This window comes from Drosophila ananassae, chromosome 3R (assembly GCF_017639315.1).
Source record: "Drosophila ananassae strain 14024-0371.13 chromosome 3R, ASM1763931v2, whole genome shotgun sequence".
In the NCBI taxonomy this organism is placed as follows: domain Eukaryota; kingdom Metazoa; phylum Arthropoda; class Insecta; order Diptera; family Drosophilidae; genus Drosophila; species Drosophila ananassae.
In genome coordinates this window covers 18,016,913-18,037,966 of record NC_057930.1, presented here as the reverse complement: position 1 = coordinate 18,037,966, position 21,054 = coordinate 18,016,913, and the positions used below count along the sequence as shown (strand labels likewise).

Below are 21,054 nucleotides of genomic sequence, written 5' to 3'. Positions count from 1 at the left end.
TTGTGCCAGCAAACAACCAAAACAAAACACCAACAATAACATTACCAGCAACAGCAGCGTCAGAGCCCAAATAACAAAAAAAATTGTTGCCAAGTTTTCTAGCGCAGAGCCTAGGACACAGAAGCATAGAAAATGGCACAATAAACACTGAACGCATATAAAGGACATTCGAGTTCATTTGTTCGGCGCGTTTGCGGCAGGCCATGGTTAAGGGATGTGGCCAAAGGGCAGGCGGGATGGGTTCCGCCGAGTTCGGGGGGCGGGAGCTGGGTGCTGGGGGCTGGGGCGTCCAGTGGGCGTGTCGCTTCGGCTCTGGTCGGCTGGTGCATTGTCGTTGATGTTGTTGGTGTTTTTTTTGTTAAAAACAATGCCACTACGGAGGCACCGAAAAATAGCTGCAACAAACTTTTGCAAACTATACAATTGCATAAAATCGTAAAAAATTTATAGGGAATACATTCGCTTTGGGGGAGGTATGTGCAACAACAGCAACAGTGAGAACAACAAGAACAACATCAACGGGAGCCACACAACAATTGTTGCCATTGCAATGGAGAAGTTGAATAACGAGAAAATTCAAGAAAAAAGGATTTAACTACATAGGCGACTGTGTAATTGCGCTGCAGGAAAAAAATGTAACACAATAAAATCAACAAAGGGTTAAAAAACAAAAAATAAAACATTTAGTCAATAAAGGGTAAGTTGTCAAAAAGATTTAAATAACTACTTCAACTGATATGGGGTTTGGTTTTAACTGCTGGTATTGTTCGGAGAAAAAATGCAATTAATACTTAAGTCGGCAGTATGCCTTGTAGCCTTGTGTAAACAATAAATAAAAAGTTATACTAAAATACATTTAACAAGTTTTTAAATCATATTATAATATATAAATTAAAATATAAAAAATCTCTCTCTGTTTTTGAATCTATGATAATAATACCTTAATATATTTTGTGAAATTTTTTTGGGGGCTTGGCAGGATTGTTTACTCAAAAAACTGACTGATAGAGCCTTTGAAATGGACATAAGTCCTTGGAAAACCATATTTAACAACTTCTGATTGGAGCCAACAAATTTATCGAAACCGTGGCGGCATTCTTTTTTTGGCTCCATTCGAAGTGGTTAATTAAAATGTAATAATCTCAAAAATCTGTAATATAATATTTTATACAAATATGTTCATTGCTCGTATTTTTTATTCACCCGATTTCAATCAAGTCACAATTAATATTGACTTTGGGGTTTGTAGGTGTTATTCGAAATGCAGTTTTTTAAGCATTCCCATGTATATTTTTTAGGAAAAAGATTTCACATTTATCATCCACCGAATCCCTAGTTTGTTTACCTATTGGCTTCGGATCAGTCGGCGTTGCACATCATTCATCATTCGCATTGCTCCCCATTCATAACTTTTTTCGGGTAGACTTTACCTTGGGGCCCGCGAATACCCCAAGCCTAAGCATAATTTCTGTTGTATTGTCGTTGGATCAGTGGAGAAAAACTGCAAATGAACTCGGGTGCCACTGTTGTCATCGTTGTTCTTTTGGCTGGGTCAAAAAAAAAAACCAAAAATAGTAAAAAATGTTAGAAGCGTTGTGGCTGCTCTTTTGGCCTCACCGCATGTTCTGGCTAAGCCACGGGTCTCTTCCCATTTATCCTTACTTTATATACCGGTTTTTTGCATTTCACTTTTTCCTTGCATAGAAAACCGAAAATATAACGCCCGGCACGGCACGGCACGTTAAGCCAATATTTTGTGGCTGCTGAAAGTTATTCAAAGCTCTGCGAGGGGCTTGTGTTTCATTCTGTTGAAATTTTTTACGCTCTACGGTAAGTCTCTGCGAGTTAGCGAAATAAAAACAATTAACCCAAGCAAGCTGAATCAGAATAACTAAAAGTGCCAAAATAACTGTGACCACCCACACCTTAACCAATTTAACCAGTCGGAAACAAGAGCAAAAATTTAAAAGAGTTGGTCTCCCGCATTGACTCGCCGCAGATTTTCGCGTTTTTTTTGTCCCCCGGCCACTTGCATGAGACCGGGCGGTTTTTGTCCCACAGGATGCATTTTCTATGTTTATTCGTTTTTTTGTTCTCCCACCGCTGTGGCGGGCTGGTGACTCGTTTTCTTGTTCACTCACATCCACATAAATTGTTCATTGTTGGCAGGGTGTCAACCCCAACCCCAGCCCCAACATCCCCAACACCAACCACACGTCCCTGTCGGCGACAGGTTTTTGGATGAATATGCAGAAGCACTGCCAGCGGTTTATTTTTATTTTGTTAACTTTTTTTATTTATTTGTATGAATCTTGCTTGTCTAAATTGCATACCGGGACTATTTTAGAGACTTTGATATCCAAAAATTTCTCTGAAATATTTAAACACTAAAAGAAAGCGAATCGGATGAATGTTGGCTAAGATGTAGTCATTATAAGGTCCCCAGATAATTTCACAAAAAAATTTAAAATTTAAAAATTTCAGTTTCTAGACTTTTATGCAGAATACTTGAGATTAAAGTTACAAAGCATTTAAGGTATTCCACTCAAGAATCATAAGTGGTGTCAATATTGTCCTCCGATGTCTTTTTATATATTTTGAAGGGGATCCCCCAGAAATTAAACAAAATATCTAATAAATATTTTGTTTTTTGATCTTGATGCAGATTCATGGAGAATCGATCTACAAAGCGTTTAAGGTATTCCGCTCAAGAATCCGGTGGAAATTGGTCAAATATAGCCTTCACAGGGGGTCATATTGTGCTCCCCATGAAATTTCCGCATTTTGAAGGGGATAGCCCAGAAAATGTGACGAAAAACCGAAAAAATATTTTGTTTCTAGATTTTGATGCAGATTCATGGAGAATCGATCTACAAATCGTTTAAGGTATTTCGCTCTAGAATCCGGTGGAAATTGGCCAAGATATAGCCTGCACAGGGGGTCATATTGTGCTCCCCATGCACTTTCCGCATTTTAAAGGGGATAACCCAGAAAATGTGACGAAAAATCGAAAAAATATTTTGTTTCTAGATTCATGGAGAATCGATCTACAAATCGTTTAAGGTATTCCGCTCTAGAATCCGGTGGAAATTGGCCAAGATATAGCCTGCACAGGGGGTCATATTGTGCTCCCCATGCACTTTTCGCATTTTAAAGGGGATAGCCCAGAAAATGTGACGAAAAATCGAAAAAATATTTTGTTTCTAGATTTTGATGCAGATTCATGGAGAATCGATCTACAAATCGTTTAAGGTATTCCGCTCTAGAATCCGGTGGAAATTGGCCAAGATATAGCCTGCACAGGGGGTCATATTGTGCTCCCCATGCACTTTCCGCATTTTAAAGGGGATAACCCAGAAAATGTGACGAAAAATCGAAAAAATATTTTGTTTCTAGATTTTGATGCAGATTCATGGAGAATCGATCTACAAATCGTTTAAGGTATTCCGCTCTAGAATCCGGTGGAAATTGGCCAAGATATAGCCTGCACAGGGGGTCATATTGTGCTCCCCATGCACTTTCCGCATTTTAAAGGGGATAGCCCAGAAAATGTGACGAAAAATCGAAAAAATATTTTGTTTCTAGATTTTGATGCAGATTCATGGAGAATCGATCTACAAATCGTTTAAGGTATTCCGCTCTAGAATCCGGTGGAAATTGGCCAAGATATAGCCTGCACAGGGGGTCATATTGTGCTCCCCATGCACTTTCCGCATTTTAAAGGGGATAACCCAGAAAATGTGACGAAAAATCGAAAAAATATTTTGTTTCTAGATTTTGATGCAGATTCATGGAGAATCGATCTACAAATCGTTTAAGGTATTCCGCTCTAGAATCCGGTGGAAATTGGCCAAGATATAGCCTGCACAGGGGGTCATATTGTGCTCCCCATGCACTTTCCGCCCAGAAAATGTGACGAAAAATCGAAAAAATATTTTGTTTCTAGATTTTGATGCAGATTCATGGAGAATCGATCTACAAATCGTTTAAGGTATTCCGCTCTAGAATCCGGTGGAAATTGGCCAAGATATAGCCTGCACAGGGGGTCATATTGTGCTCCCCATGCACTTTTCGCATTTTAAAGGGGATAGCCCAGAAAATGTGACGAAAAATCGAAAAAATATTTTGTTTCTAGATTTTGATGAAGATTCATGCAGAATCGATCTACAAATCGTTTAAGGTATTCCGCTCTAGAATCCGGTGGAAATTGGCCAAGATATAGCCTGCACAGGGGGTCATATTGTGCTCCCCATGCACTTTCCACATTTTAAAGGGGATAGCCCAGAAAATGTGACGAAAAATCGAAAAAATATTTTGTTTCTAGATTTTGATGCAGATTCATGGAGAATCGATCTACAAATCGTTTAAGGTATTCCGCTCTAGAATCCGGTGGAAATTGGCCAAGATATAGCCTTCACAGGGGGTCATATTGTGCTCCCCATGCACTTTCCGCATTTTAAAGTGGATAGCCCAGAAAATGTGACGAAAAATCGAAAAAATATTTTGTTTCTAGATTTTGATGCAGATTCATGGAGAATCGATCTACAAATCGTTTAAGGTATTCCGCTCTAGAATCCGGTGGAAATTGGCCAAGATATAGCCTTCACAGGGGGTCATATTGTGCTCCCCATGCACTTTCCGCATTTTAAAGGGGATAGCCCAGAAAATGTGACGAAAAATCGAAAAATATTTTGTTTCTAGATTTTGATGAAGATTCATGGAGAATCGATCTACAAATCGTTTAAGGTATTCCGCTCTAGAATCCGGTGGAAATTGGCCAAGATATAGCCTTCACAGGGGGTCATATTGTGCTCCCCATGCACTTTCCGCATTTTAAAGTGGATAGCCCAGAAAATGTGACGAAAAATCGAAAAAATATTTTGTTTCTAGATTTTGATGCAGATTCATGGAGAATCGATCTACAAATCGTTTAAGGTATTCTGCTCTAGAATCCGGTGGAAATTGGCCAAGATATAGCCTTCACAGGGGGTCATATTGTGCTCCCCATGCACTTTCCGCATTTTAAAGGGGATAGCCCAGAAAATGTGACGAAAAATCGAAAAAATATTTTGTTTCTAGATTTTGATGCAGATTCATGGAGAATCGATCTACAAATCGTTTAAGGTATTCCGCTCTAGAATCCGGTGGAAATTGGCCAAGATATAGCCTGCACAGGGGGTCATATTGTGCTCCCCATGCACTTTCCGCATTTTAAAGGGGATAGCCCAGAAAATGTGACGAAAAATCGAAAAAATATTTTGTTTCTAGATTCATGGAGAATCGATCTACAAATCGTTTAAGGTATTCCGCTCTAGAATCCGGTGGAAATTGGCCAAGATATAGCCTGCACAGGGGGTCATATTGTGCTCCCCATGCACTTTTCGCATTTTAAAGGGGATAGCCCAGAAAATGTGACGAAAAATCGAAAAAATATTTTGTTTCTAGATTTTGATGAAGATTCATGCAGAATCGATCTACAAATCGTTTAAGGTATTCCGCTCTAGAATCCGGTGGAAATTGGCCAAGATATAGCCTGCACAGGGGGTCATATTGTGCTCCCCATGCACTTTCCGCATTTTAAAGGGGATAACCCAGAAAATGTGACGAAAAATCGAAAAAATATTTTGTTTCTAGATTTTGATGCAGATTCATGGAGAATCGATCTACAAATCGTTTAAGGTATTCCGCTCTAGAATCCGGTGGAAATTGGCCAAGATATAGCCTGCACAGGGGGTCATATTGTGCTCCCCATGCACTTTCCGCATTTTAAAGGGGATAGCCCAGAAAATGTGACGAAAAATCGAAAAAATATTTTGTTTCTAGATTTTGATGCAGATTCATGGAGAATCGATCTACAAATCGTTTAAGGTATTCCGCTCTAGAATCCGGTGGAAATTGGCCAAGATATAGCCTGCACAGGGGGTCATATTGTGCTCCCCATGCACTTTTCGCATTTTAAAGGGGATAGCCCAGAAAATGTGACGAAAAATCGAAAAAATATTTTGTTTCTAGATTTTGATGAAGATTCATGCAGAATCGATCTACAAATCGTTTAAGGTATTCCGCTCTAGAATCCGGTGGAAATTGGCCAAGATATAGCCTGCACAGGGGGTCATATTGTGCTCCCCATGCACTTTCCGCATTTTAAAGGGGATAGCCCAGAAAATGTGACGAAAAATCGAAAAAATATTTTGTTTCTAGATTTTGATGCAGATTCATGGAGAATCGATCTACAAATCGTTTAAGGTATTCCGCTCTAGAATCCGGTGGAAATTGGCCAAGATATAGCCTTCACAGGGGGTCATATTGTGCTCCCCATGCACTTTCCGCATTTTAAAGTGGATAGCCCAGAAAATGTGACGAAAAATCGAAAAAATATTTTGTTTCTAGATTTTGATGCAGATTCATGGAGAATCGATCTACAAATCGTTTAAGGTATTCCGCTCTAGAATCCGGTGGAAATTGGCCAAGATATAGCCTTCACAGGGGGTCATATTGTGCTCCCCATGCACTTTCCGCATTTTAAAGGGGATAGCCCAGAAAATGTGACGAAAAATCGAAAAATATTTTGTTTCTAGATTTTGATGAAGATTCATGGAGAATCGATCTACAAATCGTTTAAGGTATTCCGCTCTAGAATCCGGTGGAAATTGGCCAAGATATAGCCTTCACAGGGGGTCATATTGTGCTCCCCATGCACTTTCCGCATTTTAAAGGGGATAGCCCAGAAAATGTGACGAAAAATCGAAAAAATATTTTGTTTCTAGATTTTGATGCAGATTCATGGAGAATCGATCTACAAATCGTTTAAGGTATTCCGTTCAAGAATCCGGTGGAAATTGGCCAAGATATAGCCTTCACAGGGGGTCATATTGTGCTCCCCATGCACTTTCCGCATTTTGAAGGGGATAGCCCAGAAAATGTGACGAGAAATCGAAAAAATATTTTGTTTCTAGATTTTGATGCAGATTCGTGGGAAATCTATCTACAAATCGTTTAAGGTATTCCGCTCAAGGATCCGGTGGAAATTGGCCAAGATATAGCCTTCACAGGGGGTCATATTGTGCTCCCCATGCACTTACCGCATTTTAAAGGGGATAGCCCAGAAAATGTGACGAAAAATCGAAAAAATATTTTGTTTCTAGATTTTGATGCAGATTCATGGAGAATCGATCTACAAATCGTTTAAGGTATTCCGCTCTAGAATCCGGTGGAAATTGGCCAAGATATAGCCTGCACAGGGGGTCATATTGTGCTCCCCATGCACTTTCCGCATTTTAAAGGGGATAGCCCAGAAAATGTGACGAAAAATCGAAAAAATATTTTGTTTCTAGATTTTGATGCAGATTCATGGAGAATCGATCTACAAATCGTTTAAGGTATTCCGCTATAGAATCCGGTGGAAATTGGCCAAGATATAGCCTGCACAGGGGGTCATATTGTGCTCCCCATGCACTTTCCGCATTTTAAAGGGGATAGCCCAGAAAATGTGACGAAAAATCGAAAAAATATTTTGTTTCTAGATTTTGATGCAGATTCATGGAGAATCGATCTACAAATCGTTTAAGGTATTCCGCTCTAGAATCCGGTGGAAATTGGCCAACATATAGCCTGCACAGGGGGTCATATTGTGCTCCCCATGCACTTTCCGCATTTTAAAGGGGATAGCCCAGAAAATGTGACGAAAAATGGAAAAAATATTTTGTTTCTAGATTTTGATGCAGATTCATGGAGAATCGATCTACAAATCGTTTAAGGTATTCCGCTCAAGGATCCGGTGGAAATTGGCGAGGCATAGCCATCGCTGGGGGCCACGCTATCCTTCCACGTAGTCTGTGGCCAAGTGTGCTCGAAGTAGAATCTTGGGGATTTTATTTAATATTTGTTTTATTTTTAAAGATGAATGATCTTTGTTTAAAGGCATTTATCTATATTTATCAATTCTAACGAGCTTGCTCGATGTGAGTTATTCAAATTAAAACCACTTGTGAGCAAAATGAACTCGAAGTGCTCCATAACTCAAGAGGGAAGAGTTGAATAAACAGATCCTACCTATAGAAGGGGGCGTGGCAAGTGCTTGCGTCTGGCCAGAGGACGGTGGGTAGCGGAGGACGAAGGATACCAGCGGGATTGGCGGTTGGCTGCTGCCGTCTGCGCTCGTTGAGCTAAATGAATAAACTTTTTCCGCTGCACACTCTTTTGGGCGGTAAATAGTGTTAAAGTTCACACATTTGATTTGTTTTTTTTTTTTTGTTTTTTTATTTGGAATTTCAGTTTTTCCGCTTTTTCCACGAAGTTCAGCCCGCCTCCTTCATTCACATTCACTTGACTGTGTTGACTGTTTTTTAGCATTCACAAATTTTTTGACAACATTTGTTCCTCGCAAAATAGTTTTTCCATTATGGCGGCATAGAGCCGTGGAGCACGGAGGCTGGCAGGGCATGGGGCATGCCACGCACACACACACACACACTCACGAGCATAAAGTAGCCGAAACAACAAAAGTGTAAATTAGCTTTTGCCTGTTGTTGACGTTGTTGGGATCGGGCTCTCCGGCTGTGGAAGGGGAAGTGGAAGGCTGGCTTCTGTTCAAGGGAAAACTTTGTCATTTGGTTTTAATAAAAACACTTGCACAATCACACTCGCTCCACATACCAATACACACAGCTACAGCTACACACACTCTCCCAGATGCACTTACACTCACTTTTGCATTCGCTCATGTGGCACTTCATTTGCGCTGTTGCAAGTGGCAAAAGTTCATCTGAAGGGTTTTTCGGGGTTATTTTTCGGCTTTATTTAGATTGGAAGGCTGTGGAGGGGCATAGAGAAGGAGGCCTGGTTGGAGGTCCTGCTCTTGACACGCCGACACCATCGTGGCCTCCTCCGCCAAAACCACAAAGTTTATTTAGAAATTATTATGTTTGAAGCCTTCACGAAAGCCCCTTCAAATTTTTGATCCTGGCAAATAAATTGCATGTGTATTATATTGTAATAATTAATTCAATAAATGAGAACAACTGCTGTTTTACAATTTGTTTTAGTTTTTAATAATCTCTTATTGGTGGGCGAGACTAATTAGTTTATTATGAACTAAAATGGCTGTGACTAATTTGTTTTGAAACTTGTTTGGGCTTAAGCCCAGTTTAAAGTAAGATTTAATTTCCACCCACGGAGAACTTTTCAGTCCAGAATCCGTCGACAAATTAAGCGCGTAGCTCCAGCCCCTCCTGCTTTGGGCCGGATCAGGTCAGGTCACGACCCCCCGGGCTGTCTGGGGTTTCCAATTTGATTGAATTGTCGCTGCAGCGGTGAGACTTTGCTCTGCGTGTAGTCTCTGTCTGGTTCTGTTGGTATTTACAAAATGCAATCAAGATCCGATCGATGGGCGGGCGCGTGTGTCTGTGTTTGTGGGTCGTCAGACTTATGCAGTAACAAAATTGAAAATGTCACACCCCTGGCCCCTGTCTCCAGTATCCTGTCACCTGACCCGACTCCCCACGGCCAAATGGCGCACTATTCGGCTGCTAAAAATAAAACTCCACGGATTGCTGGTGCGTAAAGCTGCAACCAAAGCAGCATCGCTTAAAACAACAAAGGCGGCAGTGGCAACAACACCATGATTCGGGCCAAAAGCAGCTGTTCGTGTGCTAGCTCAAAGGATTTGTGCGGGATTTTGGCATAACGACAAAAACGAAGAGCTAAAAATAAAAAAGAATTGTGAACAAAAAACACAAAAAAGATACAAGAAAAATAATAGCAAAAAAAAAGTTTTGGAAATTAAATTTAACCCGTAGATGGAGCAGCAGCATTGTCTGGAATGGCTGGCTAAGCGAGTTTTCCCGTTTTCCCCCGTCCGCCCAAAGAGTTGGTAAGTTCGGCCCTTGCTTCCTAAGCTGCCGAAATATTGAAAGAATTTCAAATTGAAAATGACAAACATTTTATAAAGGGGCAGCGGGAAGTTTGCGAGTGAATTTAAATCGAAACACTTATCCTTTAAAGTGTTTTGCGTAAAATTACTAAAATACTTGTTTATAATTTTTATTTTTCTTCAATTATATTGCAATTTTCAATACTCTCTCAGAAGTGTAAAGAATTCGAAGCCCCAACCTAAAATCCTACATGAGTAATTTCATTCATTAAAAGTATTACGAAGTGCAATTGAATTTATTTTTGGAAGCCATTCATTTCGAGAAATCGTTACACAATTTATTGTGAAAAACGGAGAAGCATTTCACAATTTAGTTCATCACTAATCTCCCACACCTGGCGAAGGACTCACACTCGATTGGCCCCCGCCCTTGGTCCTGTCTCCAGCCTCTTTGTCTGTCGCCTTTTTTCCAACCCGCTCGGAGTGGGCGATTTCGATTTGGGCTCTGATGCGATCCCAGTGATAGATGTACACAATTTTGCCCATTTGCATACGCAGGAGAGTCAAACCGAAGCGGAACGCATTGCCATAGGAATACACTCCCATGTGGAGCGGTAATGGGAGTAGGAGTGGGTCGGGATGGGGCGTCTGCAGAAGATAAGTTGAAACCAGCAAAATGATTTTCATTTCAATTATTTATTGATTGATTTGCAATTTGTAACCGACCAAAAGTTGCACACCTGCACATATGTACATATCAATCGACTTTCCAAGGATTGATGGCATGGCACTACGGGTGGGGGGTCATGATGGGCGTTGGGCGTATACTATGAGGGGCGTGTCAGAAAATCCATCTATGCGTGTGTGTGTGCGATTTGTGCAGCTGTGTTTGCCAGAGCTGCGCATATTTAATTGAAAATGTTACCGCATTTATGAAATTGTCAATATGCAGCACAAACACACCGGCAAACACACGCACACACCAACCTGCAGGTGTTGACGACATACATTTGACATATTTACATACAATTAGTTTGTGAAATTTTTGCGCAAAAACGAAAATGTAAATTCTCCCTCACACACAAAACAACAACAGCAACCGCAACACACAAAAAAAAGTGGAATCGCAAAAAAGAAATCAACAAACAAATTGAAATGGTAAAGCGGTAGCAACCGAGGAGGAACTTTTATGGTCTACTCCTGAATGGAAATGTGCTGCAACAACAATAAGGAGGCAAACAGAATTTGCGAAAAATGCATAAATAATGTATGTGTTAGCATAGATTGGCAGCCATTCAATTAGCGTGTGTAATAATAATTGAATCGTTCCCAGCTCAAAAATATACTGGAATAATGCTACTGGCCCGGCATACATATATAATTGGTTAAATGGAAACAAATTAAATATGGTTCAGGTAGAAACAAAAATAGTGCTTTGAACTGAAAATTCTCTAATCCCAACTGTTGGTAGTACATTTTAATTATTTATAAATTCCATTTAAAAGGGCTCGAGCTTGAGCTTAAAGTTCGGAGCTTTCTCACTATGTGATAGCTAGTACTTCTACAAACAGTTCATCAAGAATATAAATAATTTTTTAAACAATAACTTTATTAATGGTTTTATATTCTTAAATGAAATGAATGAAATTACAGGTAAAGCATTACTAGGCTAAAACATCTATCCAACATACGTTCCTATCGCGATGGAAGCACAGAAGCGTGGCTAGAGTTCTTACGGCTCTGTTTCCACCCTCCACGTAGTCCTCGAGGAGATCCCACACATTGCATTGAAACAACAAATTAACCAGAAACGGCTTGAGGATGCGATAGTTTTCCATTATCTTCAGGAACACGCACAAGATATTACGGGTCAATTGAACGGGTACATCTGGACGGTGAAGGATTTCACACATGACGTGGTATCCTTTGTACTCGATGAGGAGAGGCCAGTTTCGAGGCTCCAGGTGCATGGCAAGACTGACCAGAGTCCAGCTGGCTTCACTGCGCACCTGCGGCTCCTGTTCCCGCTTGCTGGCGCAGAAAATGATCTTCGGAATGAGTCCGAGCATCATACAGGGTCGAATGCATCGGTTGTCAATGATCCCGCCCAGTAAGCGTTGCACCAGAACGCGGATTTCCACGGGGCCATACAGAAACAGGCCGTGGATGTAAAGAATGATGCTTTTGGGGAACCGGTAGAGAACATGCTTCTGCCGTTTTTTGTGCTGCTGGCACGTGTTGGACAAAATAAAGATAGCTTCGCGTTTGACTTCGATAATGGGACTGCGGACGAAAGGGGCTGCCCTGGCGAGGAGTCTTGACTGGATCATCGCCGAGAGCATGACCGAGTGGTACTCCGAAATAAGCCGGGCCAGCTTTAGAAGTGGAACGAGTATTGTTACATCCTGGCTGGGATTAAGCTGAGTTGCCACGGTTCTAGCAATCCTGGCAACTGTCTTCTCGCTAGGTCCTGGCACCTTGCATCTGAGAAACTGGTACAGCAGCCATACCAACTGGCTCATCATGGACTTGTACCTGGAAATCTCGCTGTATTGGTTGTACATTAGCTTGACCATGGCGTTCAGCAGACCAGAGTCGTCGATAGCATCACGTATACGCCACCCGCCCACCACCAAGTTGCTGATCAAGGTCAAGGTGGAGCGCACAATCAAACCACGTACTTTGGGTGCTTCCAGTATATCCTTTAGAATTCCCAACAGTCCAGTACTCAGAACCAGGCGCTTCAAGTCCACTTCAGTGCAGTGTGTGGTCACCTCGTGCAGGACTCTCAGAGATTTGACCACCTGACGCGGCTCCTCCGTGAACTTGTCGATGGTGAGGTAGGTCATCAGGGCCTCAGAAACCTTTCCCTGCCAAAAAAAATCCATATTCGCCAGTACCCATTCAGCAAAGACCTGAGCCGATTTCTCCTCGTTGTCCATTAAATGAAAGGTAACAAGCTTGGTGCAGACGGTGTTTACATCAACTTGCGTCTCCATGGTGGGATTTTAGTTCAACCCCGGCGATATATGATACCTTAAAATTGGGTTCTAATATAAAAATTAACTTTGTAAAGGGTGTTCCTCATCAAAGGCGAAAGAGGAAATTGTGCTGCGGCAAAGAGTAAAATAAGATGAGTGTTTTTATTTTCGGGGCTCGCAGGGAACTCAATGTTTATCCGAAATTCCTTGTTGTCATTTACACGAATTTAAAATCTATTTCCTAAGCTATATATTTGACAGAACGAACACAATTGTCTATGATTTTGTGATGACGTATATTTGAAAGAGCGTTCTTAGTGTTTGGTGCATATCTGGAGTCCAGAGTTCTAGTGTAGACTTAAATTGTCAACTTTGGGACAAGGCCAATTGAATGTTTTTCCAGCGAATGTTTTTCCTTAAGCCCGAAATCAAGGCAGTTGGATTGCTTAATTGGCTTGACTGCTCAAGTCATCTACCCACAACGCCGCAATAAATCTCCGCCTTTTCCCCTTTCCGGCGGAGGTCTTATTAAATTTACAATTGTATGGATTATGTCAGAACTCTGGCAGCGTTAAGCAGCTCAGCTGAGGCTCAATGTAGTCACTCCACTTCGATTTTTGCTGTCAGCCTCTTCAGAGCCCCGCTTTCGTACGCCCTGCGCCTTGGATGCCATGGAGATCTCTCCTAAAGAGCTTTAAATGCCAATCAGGACTTTGCTGTGATTGTCTGTGGGTGTTTGTACGGATTGAGAGTCCCGTCCAAGTTCGAGTGGCAGAATATCTCTACAACCTCGACCTCGGCCAGCTGATAATTAATAAATTTCTTGGTTCAGTCTTAAGCCCAGCACGCTCCGGGGTTGTGTTCTTACTTATAGACGAGTGTGTGTTTCTTGGCTTATGTTTTCTGTTTCTTTTGCCACACATATCCAGGGTATTGAAAAGTATGAAGGATCAGTACTTATTATGAGCGTCATGCGCTTAAAAGTATGCTACGGTTCATACGCTAGATGAAAACATTTTTAAACATAAATAGTCATGACCTTAAGTTTAATCTTCTGAAGTTTTATGTTTTCTTGTATTTTTTTTATAATCTAAATAATTTTTTAACAAGGTATAAGCTTTCCCCGCTGTCGCATTTCCCCAATACCTATTCAATTTGCGATTTTCTTTCAGTTTTATTTGCAGTACATGTCTCTTTTGAGGTTGCCGCTCAACACACAATATTCCTGCGCTTGTCATTTGTCTCACGTTTCTTAATTAGCTGCAGGATAATGGGCTTCGTGCACATGTCACAGGTAAACAAAAGGAAAATTCAACGCAACTGAGCACGACTCGATGCGACGCGACACCTCGAATATGCAGTGGAAAATGTTTTCCCAATTAATCGCAAAGTAATTGAAATATTTCATTAAAATCTGAGCACGGTACCGAAAGACAAAACTTTGGCCAAAACAACTTCAGCAGCACTTGAAGAAAAGGGGAAATTTAAGACAGGATTATAAATCAATTTGGCCCCAAACCCGAAGAGGAGTCGAGGCCGAAAAGTAACAGGCACTGCGGGAAACCCAATATAATCAAAAAGAAAAACGATACCAAAAAGTTTACGCAAAAATCGACTTTAAGCTGCTTTTCCCCCCCGCCAGGAAATAATAAAAAATTTTTGGCTATATATAGGAGAAGGAAAAAGATATATATTTGTATATTCTTATGTGTATACAAGTCTTTCGGGTTAGGCGCTGGTGATTTGTTTTGTTTGCCATTAGGCTCCCTCTCCTCGTTTGGCGATTGAATTTCATTGTGCTGTTCCCGTGGCCGTAATAAATTTAATATGGGTCATTTGTATGACATTGTATCGGCCATCCCACTTGCTCTCAAAGTCTTCATTTTGCCGCCCTCCTTTTGTTTTTCCATTTTCCTTATCCTATTTTACCTTTCCCCCTTGGCTTTCTCTTTACTTTTTTTGGTCATTTCCCATCGTCTATCACACTCTACATGTTTTTTGCGGTGACCATCGCAGGGCGATTGAATATTTTTGTGGTTGGATTTATGGCTGTGACCTTGTGATTTACTTCGATTTTCAGAAGAAATATATTTTAATAAATAAATTCCAGTATTTTAATAAACAATCAATTGTCTAAAATCAACAAAATTTTTCAATAAAATATAAAATATAGATAGGACAAGATAAGAAATTTTAAAGGCTCTATTTAGATAAGAACTAGCTTAACCTTCACCTTTTTGGTATATTGGCTTTTTGGCTTATTGATAGAGGTATTTTGCAAATACCATACAACCATCAAATCCGTACTTTTTCCTGCAGCTAGGACTAGGTGACTCTTGAATACATCTTCCCGAACTCTTTCACCTTCCCTCGCCACATCCTGTTCTGCCTGCTCTTCATCTTGTATTTTCCCATCGCTGTCGTCGGCGTTGCTGCTAATTCTGTTTTTGCTTCGCTTGGTTATTTGGCCGAGGCTCACAAAAAAGGAGCCCAGCGAAGAAGGCCCAACAAAAGGCGCAACAAAGCGTGCTCTTACGGGGGAGCTGCCTGAGAGGGGGCGTGGCAGATGCAAAGGCAGAGGCAGAGGCAGCGGCAGAGGCAGGACCATAGCGCTCCCCGTTACCACGGCCTTTTTGCTTGTCTTTCTGCCAATGACATGTTGCAAATTAAAAAAGGGTATATGCCTGAGCAATCTTGGTTGCGGTTGCCCTCTGTCGACAGAGAATCGGAGACTTGGGGTCAAGCCACGGCATCGCCCACAGCCCACAGTCCAGTGGCCAGGGTCCAGAGGCCGGTAACAGTATTTTAATGATGGCCATTTTTTGGCCCTCTTCCTGCCTTCGTGGTTTCGTCCGAACCCAAATACCTAGCCGGAAAACGGCAACAGAACCGGCCACATCCATCGCCGTACACATAATTTGATGACAAACAATTTGGGCACAACTTGCGTATTCTTTTTAAAGTTATTGCCAACGGTTGGAGCTTCAAGTTTTCCCCAGCTATGCTGGGAGTTTCTGAAAGAGACTGAAAGGCATTCGAAGCATGCCGGTGAAGGCATCAACAGCAACCGAAACTTCTTAGTTGGCTTGCCTTGCTCTTTTGCAGCCAAAAACTAAAGACCAGCTCGGAGTTATGTGGAATTTAATAAATGTTTCCTTTTAACTTACCTAAAATTACTTTGAAGTTGTTGCCTGCTTTTGTCGTTGCGTCCACATCAAGGACCAGGGCCGCCCCGAAATCGGGCGGGAAAATCTGTCAACAGCTGGAAAGCTGCTTAGGACCATCTAAGCAGCTACTCGTTTATCGATTATGAGTCATTAGGAAAAGTAAACAGACATTTTGTTAAATAAACTAAGTGGTTGTTTGTGATTACTAGTAAATAAGAATTATAATTTGTTGGGACTTGGTCAAATATTCTTCATCTTATAAAAATAAAGAGTTGTAAAAGCTAAGCTTCAAAGCTAATGACTACATGATATCTAGTCCAGTACTCATATTTTGCTCCATTTTAAATTAAATATATCTCTAAGGTCGTACCAAGAAGCCACAATGACAGTCGTCCCTTAAAAATGTCAAAAATCTCGGCGACTTAAAACAACTTCTTCCGACTCCCTGATTTGTTTGCATTAACCCTGGAGAGTGTCAATCTAAAGTGGCCGAAATGCGAAGTTAAAACCATGCCAGGATCCATTGCAATTGAGGCAACACGACAACAAAAGCCTGTCACGGCCGGATTCGCTTGGGAATTCGCCGAGAAGCAGTCGACAGTCCTTGACCCGAGTTGGCTTCGATTATGCCATTTAGCAGTGCAAATAAATACGATTGCCGTTTGGCTCGTTCTCTGTCTCAATTTCAATCGGGCAGATAAATGAGGGGGTGTGGGTGGCTGCCTGCCTGGCTGGCTTAGAGGGAATGATGGGAGATCTCGGCGGAGTAGGTACAACTAAGATAAACAATGGCAGAAAACGGAAGGAAGTAACTTGGCAAGCAAGCAGGCAGCAGCCAGCCAGGCAGGCAGGCAAGCAAGAAGAACTCACGACGTGCTTTGTTATTATTAACAACAATTTCCAAGAAAAACAAAATGGAGAAAGGAGCGAAAATAAGCTGCTCGCCGGGATGTTGTTGCAGCTGAGCAAAAATATATTTGCCGCCATATTTTGAGACAATATCCTCGCGTTTGGGAAGCAGCTTACACGAAGGAAGCAACACTCATGTGTGGATGTGAAGTATACTAGCGTGTACCCCAGCTAGTGCGTGTGTGTGTGTATGTGTGTGAGCTACAAAAGCTACGCATTGTGCTTCCGTTTCCGCTTTGTTGAATTCCACTTGTTTACTCGATTTAAGGAAATATTACCGGCACAAACAAACAAAGTGCAGCATCGGCGGCAACAACAGTACCACAGGTCTGAGTTTAGCAGACAAAGCGGATATAGATCCTCCGCCTCGCCGAAGCCCCCTCTCCATCAGTTACAGATACACGTACCGTACATACATGAGTGCATGTGTGGGTGGGTGAGTGTGTGTGTGTGAGCCCAATAGACAAGTCATAAGTTTTTACGGTTCGTTGCAGACAAGTAGTAAGAATTTTTATGCTTCCAAAACTTGCTATAATAACTCCGAACCAAAAAGAACAAAGGTAAATTGGAGAAAAAACAAAAATACAGAGTTGCAAGCCGAGAGATGAATGCTCTACAGGGAGGCCCCAAATAAATTGGAACAAGTGTTAAAATGAATAAATTATATACGAATATAGAAGTGAGTTGCGATGTATTTTGTATAAAAATATGCGCATTAAATTGATTGGAAAAAATGTGGTATGTTTTTATTATTCATTATTAAAAGGTTTATTGGTAAATGGCAATGAAATAAAAGAAAAGTTAACCACAAATGACATTTATACCTTCTGGTAAACCTATTTCATGAGGATGAAAAAATACACTTTGTAGGATGTACTTCTCTAGAAGGCCTTAAAAGAGGAAAAAACCTCAATTGCACAAACTTCAACTTGAAATCGCCAAAGATAGGGCCGGGATGAAAGATGTTGGGGGCGGCTGGGCGGACACGTGCTTATGCATATGGAAAAAAAGGGGCAAGGCAGGGCAGCTCGTAGCAGGTGCCTCATAAGTTGCAGCTGAGCGGATATTTTGTACTCGAGTGGCGCTGCAGAAGGTGAAAACTCCTCGCCGGAGGATGAAGCTGGGCGAGTCGGAGGGGCCAGGAGTACTGACTGAGGCAAATTAAGTGGCAAATAAACAGAACCTTACTTCCTTTATTCCTTTGGTTTCTCTTACACTCATGCTTATTTTTCCGCTTGTTCGGCCCTTTGAGGCGACATAAAAAATGCATAACGAGCTTTAAAGTGGTTCGGCATTTTAAAAAATTTAAACGGTCGCCCTGTCCCTTTTCCTGTCGTTTTCCGCTTTGACTCACTCTGCACATAAACATAAAAAATCCGCTTTATTGTCAATTTTAATACGTTTTTGCATTTTATGCGATTTGCTTGAGAGAAGTTTGGGGTCTGCCTGGCATATAATCCTTTTTCCTTTTGTCATAAAAACAGCAAAAAAAGAATCTGAGAGTAAGGGGAAGTGGAAGACTTTATGAGCTTTGACTTTTTGCCCTTTTGACATGACATTCAACAGATTTACGTGCGCTCGTGCCTAATTTAAGGATAAAGGATGTCAGATTCAGAGATTTTTGTTCTTAACCTTTCTGGCATTTAATCGAATTTTATGCATAAAATAGCGATTCCCCTCTGCTCTTTGCTCCGCTCTGTTCTGATCCACTCAACTCATCGCATCTCATCTCATTTCATCCTTCCGACCAGTGGCAGCCACTTAAAAGGATTAAAAACTTTTCAATATAATAATGTCATTTTAAATTGACAGCGAAATCAACTGACGAAGCTGTAACACTGAAATGTTTGTTCGCACAGTTTACGACACCAGCCATCCAGCCAGTCAGACAGTCAGTCCCATTGTCCTTAAAAAGGTTTTCACTCAATCGTTCGCCCATATATGGGAACCCGTCTAAGCCGCTTACGCATTACGAAAACTTAACTTTTGAGCCATTTAAATCACTGTTTCGGAGAAGACACACTGCGGGGGTGGGCGGACGGTTGGCCCTTTGACTGGGTTTTGGCATCAATTACAGCGACAAGCGGCGGCAGTTGGCCTAATAATGCAGAAAATGCCAAACAAAGTGTTTAACGTTGTCAATTTAACAACCTCGAGCGCTTTTTTATGGCCCTTTCTCCCCCTTCGAACCCTGCTGGCTGGTATCCGTATCTCGGGATCCGCCTTCTGGCCCACAGCCGCCTGGTATCTGCCGCTTTTCCAACTGCTAACCAAAACAAAATAACAACAAAAGCCAGCAACAATCCGGGGCTGGGGGAAAGTTAAACAAAGGCCGTAAATGCACTGTGGGAGACGGTATACGAAAAATGGAGTCCGTAATTTAAATAAAAGAAAATATTGAGTAAAAAATACATTTTTTTCTAATCTGCTTAGAATCAAATCAAGAAAAAAATAAGTTTTAGGCCAAGGATGAGATGATGAACACACTTTCCATTAAAATCAATCATACGCACTGTTGGCTGAAAATACTGTGACTTGTTTCTAAGAATTAAAATACATGAGTATTATGAATTACAAAAATAGTAATTCCTTTGGAAATCTATTACAAAAGATTTAATTTACTTATGATTTCTTTACCTTTTCATTAAAATTATGAAAGAAACAATGAAATTATAATATTGGTTTTTGGTTTTTCTTTCCACTTCCCACATAGCAGCCATCATTAATTATGATAACATTATTTTTAGACGATTAATGTGCGACAGTCAGAGCCATATGTATATGTTCATTCGATTTTCCGCACGATTTGTTCCACTGTTCTTCGACTTTCACAAAAGCGAGTTAGCCGCGCGGCAGACACAGCACAAGCCGGACGGCGAGCGGAGAGGGATTTCTCCGGCTCCGGTTCGAGCTTCAGATCCCAGACTTTGGGCTCCTGGCCCGCCGCAGATGCTCAGCCACCCACACGCACATAACAACCGCCGCACACCCCCGAAACCCACGCCCTCATACACACACACGCAACCCACCGCAGAGACACGCGTTGGCAGACAACACACATGTTAACATAAACGTCAAACACACAAAGGCCGCCCGCGAAATGAGCGCTATTTTCGAGGAACGGGGAGAATTGAAGGTAGCAGGTCCTACAGGAGGAGTGTAGGTAATCGAGGTGAAGTGCAGCCATGAAACTAGGCTCTGTTCTCGCAGAAGGAGCAGGGTGATGCTGCTGCCACTGGTGCTGGGAGTTCCGTCTTAATGGCTCAGTGAGCATAAGCGAGCCGTTCTGTTTGCGATTATCTTTGCTGGTTAAATACAGTGAGTAATGGCTAAGAGGAAAGTATATATTTCATATCTTGGAATTCATTGATTCCAATTAAAAACCAATAACTAATTGTTTCATTCTTGCTTTTAAAAGAAAAAGACAAATTATGATAGACTCTGAATACTTCAGTAAGTATATATGAATGTTCTTTTTGTTTTTCAGTCAAGATGTCAGAAAAATTGAACAAAGAACACAATGCATAAATAAAAAATAGACAACTTTTCTGCATGCCTGAGCCAGGAGCAATGCTTTTAGCAAGTACTCACTGTAACCAACAAACAGGGAAAAGTAGCGAAACGTTAAGGCGATTCTATTTTGGCAATTGATTGCCGTTTTTCTTCAATGGGAAATTTCTCTCTTGTGTATTTCTGTGTGCATGGGTCCTGAGTGTGTGCGAATCGTGATTGGTATCTATATCCATGGCAACGCCGTCGTTATTGTTCTTGCTGATGACCAGAGCTATCCACTCATGGCCGACTGGAGTAGCGAGTAGCAAGTAGCTGGCAGGAGGCTGCCTAGGCAGTTGGCTGGGCAGTCAGGCACCTGCTTCGGTTGGGCGTAGCCCACTACTAGGATATCCATACAGTACATTAAGCTAACTAATGATGCATGCCAAGGACAACAATAACAACAATGTGGAGAACAGCAACGCGAACAACTTAAGCTGAGCAGATAAAAAATTATGAACGCAAATCCTCCCATCCTCTTCCAGGGCTGGATAGCCTGACTGGGCTATCGCAGGACACGGCAGAGCAGAGTTAATTGAAGTCATAAAAAAAAGCAAAGACAACGACAGACGGA

At 41.5% G+C, this 21,054-nt stretch overlaps 1 protein-coding gene across 1 annotated transcript; it reads right to left on the bottom strand.

The window, feature by feature from the left end:
• Positions 1-11,461: 11,461 nt before the first annotated feature.
• On the bottom strand, positions 11,462-13,136 carry LOC6497170. The gene has a single exon (XM_001962595.4). It carries the CDS (start codon positions 12,868-12,870, stop codon positions 11,536-11,538), a length of 1,335 nt encoding a protein of 444 aa, XP_001962631.2. The 5' UTR covers positions 12,871-13,136; the 3' UTR covers positions 11,462-11,535.
• Between the last annotated feature and the right edge of the window lie 7,918 nt (positions 13,137-21,054).

Coding starts and splice junctions, on each gene's coding strand:
- LOC6497170 (XM_001962595.4), bottom strand. CDS start 12,870: ATGGAGACGCAAGTTGATGTAAACACCGTCTGCACCAAGCTTGTTACC.